At 46.5% G+C, this 6,422-nt stretch overlaps 1 protein-coding gene across 2 annotated transcripts; it reads right to left on the bottom strand.

Annotated features, from left to right (window-relative positions):
* Nucleotides 1–1,259: 1,259 nt before the first annotated feature.
* Nucleotides 1,260–6,163, bottom strand: LOC102421158 (G patch domain-containing protein 11-like). Of its 2 annotated transcripts, none has more exons than XM_006107690.3 (4): nucleotides 5,515–6,163; nucleotides 2,974–3,090; nucleotides 2,007–2,088; nucleotides 1,260–1,345 (listed from the first exon to the last, which is right to left on the bottom strand). In XM_006107690.3, the coding sequence occupies exons 2-4, from the start codon at nucleotides 3,085–3,087 to the stop codon at nucleotides 1,290–1,292; spliced, it is 252 nt and encodes an 83-aa protein (XP_006107752.1). In that variant the 5' UTR covers nucleotides 3,088–3,090; nucleotides 5,515–6,163; the 3' UTR covers nucleotides 1,260–1,289. The 2 variants fall into 2 exon arrangements, with proteins under 2 accessions (XP_006107752.1, XP_023604156.1); XM_023748388.1 differs by lacking the exon at nucleotides 5,515–6,163 and adding an exon at nucleotides 5,402–5,470 and having other exon boundaries at nucleotides 2,974–3,092.
* Nucleotides 6,164–6,422: the final 259 nt, after the last annotated feature.

The following is a 6,422-nucleotide window of genomic DNA, read 5'->3' as shown; positions in this document are numbered from 1 at the left end:
AGCTCCCAATGTTCAACTTGAGGACCAGTGAACTAGGTCACGTTAGGTCGGAGGCTAAAGCAAGTTGTGCTATTGGTTAGCTTGTGCCAGAGTAGCTTAGCTTTTGCTATGCTCTCGTGTATTCTGTTTCTACCAAAAGGGAGAAGAGGTTGACCTCTTGCTCTTCACTACTGAAAGGTGAGAGGTAAAGCTGTACAGGGGCGGTCACAATGCTATCCCAAGAGCAGCAGTGCCCTATATTTAACCTAGAGCATTAGTTTTCACCCACAGGGGCTTATGAGACTCATTCTTAGGACTTTAAGGAATTATCCGAGATGAGCTGATCAAAATCACTTTAAAAAAAAGTTCACGGTTTTCATGCCCAACCTTGGATGGAGCTCTGCAGAGGTGTGCCACAGTAGGTCTTCAGCTGCATTCAGTTAAATTATAGGGAAGCAGATTTCAGCTTAAGACAGAAAAATAACTTTGAAATTGCTTAGACCTTGCCAGCAATGGAATGGTTTGTTTTAAGGCAGTGAGCTCTGAGAAGTGTGGGAACAAGCTCTGTGAACCCTCATTCATTCCCTCTCAATAGAGGGGTGTCTTTTTGTTTGTTAATCCTCACCTGAGGATATTTTTCCATTGATTTTTAGAGAGAGTGGAAAGGAGGAAACATCAATGTGAGAGAGAACCCTTGACGGGATTTGAATCCAGGACGCTTCAGTGGGCATGCTGACTCTCTGTTCATTGAGCCAAACTGGCCAGGGCAGCGATGTCTTATCTGATGAGTGATTTTGGGAGATGGAACTTAGCATGTGAGGCTCAGTGTCTGGTGGATCCTCTCACCTAGAAAGCTAACTGGTCTCAAAATGCAAAGTTGGGCTCTGTCCCTGCAAGACAGAGAGAGACCTGCAGTTCTCTCCAATCAGGCAGATTTATTAGGGAGCCTGACTGGAGACAGGTCAGCCTTGCTCTCTGTTTCAGCTTCATGGACAATAAAGCTGATATTGTGATATCTGACTTCCACATCTTATTTTTTAACTTGTTCCGAAGTGAAGAGGGGAATAAGAGAGTTACCTGTTGGTGTCCTTAAATTCCATAAGCATCACAATAGAGCCATAACTTGTAATGGCCCATCTGGTGTTCTAAAAAGCATTCCATTATTTAATTTTGGAGTCCATGAACTTTTATATTTTAAAGTACAAAGTACCTCTAAAGTAGAAAAAAAACATACAAATTATTGGGAATTCTAACGGCTTAACTGTGTAGGAAACAACAGCATTTTCCAAGTTTCTACTTTATTGAGAATCTTAGTCATGATCTGCAGAAGTTGGTCCTGGGCAATTTGAAGACAGGTCGTCTTTATCTGTAATTTACATGAAGAAAATAGAAGACTTGTAAACTATTCTAGAAAATTATTTCAACATAACATGCATTTTGTAGCTTTGTTTGCTCCTGATTGTTAAACCAGGAAAAGTTACTCGTAAAAACAACAATAACCAAAAATTCTTCTCTCAAGTTCAAAGCCCTTAAATTCAAGTTAATAAAGCCAGCATGGGCAACTGTATTAGAAGGGAAAGCACTTGGCTCTGTAATACATATGACAAGTTTTAAACCATTTCTTTCTAAAATTAAAAAAAAAAGTGGATTTCAACATGATTTTTATGGTTCAGGGACAAATATTCTATTTATATAATAATGAGTTCTAAAAAGCTAATATATCTTTGAAGTATCTATAACTTAAGAAAGATTAAAAATAAAGCATAAAAAATTACCCTTAAGTGAATAAAAGACTGAAAAATTCCCTTCTGCACTTTGTTTCCAAACAGTTAAAAACACCTTTAACAAGGCCTCAATTATTTCTATGCTTACTACTTATTTAAGACATTGATTCTACATTACCTTTTGGATAGAATAAGAAATTTCCATTATCTATGGGAAATATGACATTCATAAAAAAAAAATAAAGTTAAAATCAAAGAGCATTTGTATTCAATATTTTTTAAAAGTTTAAAGCATTTTCTTACCTTCATAGGCTGTTCCACACCAAATACAATACAGATGTTCTTCTCTTAAATAACTCGTCAATATTTGTAATTTGTCCAGTACCTAGATATAGGACACAAGCACATTAATGGTTCACATTGACCAGGATCTTGGTTTTCTGGTCTCTGGGATCCTGCTGAACTAGCCCAAGGCCATAAATCTTCCGCTACACTCTCTTCCAGTCAGGAGAGGTGTGAAAGGCAGAATGTTTTAGCATGTGTCCCACTTTACCAGCTACCCTGATTATTTTCACAAGTTTTCCAGACAGAATAAAGACTACCTGTTAACATTCAGAAATAGAATTTGGCTGGCTCTATTAGGATGAGGATTGTTTAAAGACCACTTCTACTGTCAAAGAATCTACCTTCCCCAGTGGGATGAGGGAGAACACTGCTCCCTGTGCCATTACAGTTCTCATCAGTGGTCTCCCATTTAAGTGGAACATAGGTTTTTCAAATTTTTAATGTTTCCTACCAAAGTCTTATGTACATGTAACCATAGAAATGTGTAGTGACTTGTTGCATAATCTCCTCTTTCTTTGAATTGAGGTTTGCTTTGTTTTGTTTGTGGGTGGGGAAGAAGGGTACTTATGAGAATCAATTCCACAAGTTTAACAGGAAACAAGGTAAAAATGAAAATAATTTACATTTGCAGCTAATCCATCAACCACACTAGAGCGGAGATGAGAGGGTATACTGAAGCTAAAGGGAAACATGATAAAGTTTTGATCTGGGGTTAACAAACCTGTAAGGCAGTAGTTCTCAACTAGGGGTGATTTCCCCTCAGAGGACATTTCACAATGTCTGGAGATATTTTCGGTTGTCACAAGTGCAACAGGCATCTTACAATACACAGAACAGCACCCCAGAACAAACCACTACCTGGCTCAAAATGTCAATAGTGCCAATGCTGAGACACCCTGCTCAAGGAAATGGTCCCAAAACATACACTTAAATCGTCACTCTCATATTCATCTTCATTTTGTTCGTTTTCTTCCTCTTCCTCTTCTTCAGTCTCCTCTTCGAGCCTCAGCCAGTACCAGGCCTCCCTGGGAACCTGCATATTCTGAAAATGTAGAATTGTTCCCAATTAAACATAGCTAAACATGAGTCTATCACCAGTATGTTCATGTCAACATGAATTCATCCTTTTGATTAAATATTTACTGAGTGCTGCTTCAAGAGTAAAGCACTGCACTGTAAATTCTGGGATGCAAAACCCAATTTACATATATATATATATATATATATATATATATATATATATCCTAGAGCCTTGTGCACAAAAATTTTGCACTTGGCAGTGGGGGCAGGGGGGGTCCCTCAGCCCAGCCTGTACCCTCTCGCAGTCTGGGGACCCCTCGGAGGATGTCCACCTGCTGGCTTAGGCCCGCTCTCTGGGGGATCGGGCCCAAGCTGGCAGTTAGACATCCTCTGGCATACCGGCAGGCTTGGGGGATGTCCACTTTCCAGCAGGGAGCAGGCCTAAGCTGCAGTCAGACATCCTTAGTGCTGCTGAGGAGGCGGGAGGGGCTCCCGCCACCACCACTGTGCTGGCATCCATCAGCCTGGCTTGTGGCTGAGCAGAGCTCCCCCTGTGGGAGTGCACTGATCACCAGGGGACAGCTCCTGCATTGAGCATCTGCCCCCTGGTGGTCAGTGTGTGTCATAGTGACCAGTCATTCCCAGTCGTTCTGCTGTTAGGGTCAATTTGCATATTACCCTTTTATTATATAGAATAGAGGCCTGGTGCACAAGTAGGGGCTGGCTGGTTTGCCCTGAAGGGTGTCCCGGATCAGGGTGGGGGTCCCGCTGGGGTGTCTGGCTAGCCTGGGTGAGGGCCTGGTGGCTGTTTGCAGGCTGGTCAAGCCATCCCCCTCCCCGGAGTGGGTACCCTCACCCCATGGAAGTTTGGCCAGCCTGAGTGAGGGGCTGATGGATGTTTTCACGCTGGCCACACCCTCTTTAGGGTGGGGGGTCCCCACTGGGGTGCCTGGCCAGTATGGGTGAGGGGCTGAGGGCTGTTTTCAGGTTGGCCAAGCCCCCTGGCGATGGAAGCTCCCAGCCTCTCCTTTTTTTATTTTCTTCTTTTATTCTGGGATTTATTTTCCTTCTATAATTGAAACTTTGTAGCCTTGAGTGGAGCTCAGAGCTGGCCAGGGCGGGTGGGAAGCTTGGCTTCCTCCATCACCAGGGGCAACCCAAGCCTCCTGCTCACTCCAGCTCCATGGCCACGGCCAGCTGAAAGCAGGTATCTGGGGTTTATTATCTTCTATAATTGAAATTTGTTTCCTTGAGTGGAGCTCAGAGCTGGCCATGGCAGCGGGAAGCTTGGCTTCCTCCATCACTGGGGCAACCAAGCCTCCTGCTTGGTCCAGTCTGTGGCTGCTGGCCGCCATCTTGGTTGGGTTAATTTGCATACAGTCACTCTGATTGTCTGGTGGGCGTGGCTTAAGGCATAGCGAAGGCATGGTCAATTTGCATGTTTGTCTTTTATTAATGTAGATATATTTAAATCTTCATCCCAGGACATGCTTATTGAATTTTAGAGGGAGGCGGTGGGAGAGAGAGACAGAGGGGAAAACATCAATATGAGAGAGAAACATCTATCAATAGCCTTCCTGTACATGCCCTACATACCCCAAATGGGAATTGAACCTGAAACCTAGGTATGTGCCCTGACCAGGAATCAAACCTGCCACCTTTTGTGTATGAGACAAACCTCTAACCAACTGAGCACCCAGCTAAGGCCCAATTAGAATATTGTATTGTCTCCAAGTTGCTGTCAGTCTAGTAGGGAAAATAAGCTATGGGCACAAATAGCTTAATGGATATAAAATAATACATATAAGGACACATATGTAATACCTTAATCAATAAAGAAAAAATATAAAATAATACATAAAAGCTAGAAAATCTTTAGAGTTAAGACATACATTCAAAATAAAGTGCTAGGGAAATATATAAAAATGAGATTGCTCCTAGCAATACATTTAAAGATAATAGAAATTTTGAGACTTTAAAAACTATATTTTTAAAGCTGATTTTGAGAGACAGAAATCAATGAAAATTATATCCACCCCCACCCTCACCCTTAGCCCATCCTTGGAGGAAGGAGGAGATGGTCTACCTCTGGGCCCAGTGATATGTCCTCCCTTCCCCCAACTGGTGGGCAGAGTATGACATAACCTGCAGCCCAGAAATACTAGAGAGACTAACCATGTACCTTATATGGACTATACACTGAACCACCAATCGACACCTGCGAAATACTAAGCCCTTGATCCTATATGGACCATTAGGCCACTAAACAGCGCCCACCGAGTACACTAAGCCCCTATTCCTTCCATTCCGCCCCTCAAAAGGAGTGCCCATGTCTGCTGGAGTTGCTGTCCTCCCATTGCAAGACAGCCCCGCAGGTCTCTATCTCGCTCCCAACTGGTCTCACACCCAGTTCAACAGCGACCGGAGACCATCGTGAGCTGCTCACCTCCCGCGGATTCTGACCTAGAGGTCCTGGACTCGCCCAGGTGCCCTTGTGGCGGGGCCTGGATACCGCCGGGGCCTGGATACCGCCAGGCGCCAAAACGTCCGGTCAGCGTCCAACTTTCCAGTGGGCTCCCCTCCGCAGCCCTTTTCCAATTTGCCTCCTTGAGGGAGAGGTGGGCGGGAGGCGGAGTTCCCCCGAGAGGAGGAAACTAAAACGGAGCAGCCCAGGCCGGGCTGAGCTTCGCCGACGGCCCTGGCGCCTTGTGAGCAGGGCAGACAGCACCGGAGGCAGCCAAGTACAGCGAAGGGCCCGGAGCGTGGGGGGCAGGTGCGGGGGCCCCAGGTGCGGCGAAGGGCTCTGCCCAAGGCAGAGGCAGGATAGAGCGGAGGCGCCCACGTTCGGCGGTCGGCCCGGAGCGCGGGGAGAGGCAGACGCGGAAGCACCAAGGAGCGGTGAAGGCCTCCGAGCGCGGGACAGCAGGATTCGAGGGGCACTGAGCAGCTGGAGCGCGGTGAGAGGAAGATGCCGGAGCTCCCAGGAGCCGGGAAGCGCTCCAAGTGCGTTCGACAGGATTCGAAGGGCGCCCAGGAGAGGCAAAGGTCTCCGAGCGCGGGAGGTGCCCAGGCGCGCGCAGCCCGCGTCCCCAGCCCTGGTGGTGAGCGGCTCCGGAGCCCTGACCCCGCCTTTTCCGGAGGCCCTGGCCCTGACCCAGGCCCGCAGTCACCGTGCGGGATCCATCCGGGACCCGTGCAGCGTGCTGGGAACTGGAAGTCGGTATCTGCTGGTGAACTTTTTATTAGAGCAAGTGAGGCGAAGCCCAGGCCGGGGGAGGGGGTGGAAACGGGGAGGGGGGCCGGGCATCGAGTGGAAGCCGGTAAGCCTTATGACTTGACTGAGCGATGGGCAAT

The sequence above is a fragment of the Myotis lucifugus genome, unplaced genomic scaffold (genome assembly GCF_000147115.1).
Source record: "Myotis lucifugus unplaced genomic scaffold, Myoluc2.0 scaffold_1351, whole genome shotgun sequence".
In the NCBI taxonomy this organism is placed as follows: Eukaryota; Metazoa; Chordata; class Mammalia; order Chiroptera; family Vespertilionidae; genus Myotis; species Myotis lucifugus.
This window is presented reverse-complemented; position numbering and strand designations above follow the sequence as displayed.

What these genes read in the sequence shown, in the direction of transcription:
- LOC102421158 (XM_006107690.3), bottom strand. Translation starts at nt 3,087, where the DNA reads ATGCAGGTTCCCAGGGAGGCCTGGTACTGGCTGAGGCTCGAAGAGGAG. An exon ending in ATGAGAGTGACGATTTAAGT is followed by an intron (nt 2,089 to 2,973) that starts GTATGTTTTGGG and finishes TCCTATATCTAG; the next exon opens with GTACTGGACAAATTACAAAT. An exon ending in GTGTGGAACAGCCTATGAAG is followed by an intron (nt 1,346 to 2,006) that starts GTAAGAAAATGC and finishes TGTAAATTACAG; the next exon opens with ATAAAGACGACCTGTCTTCA.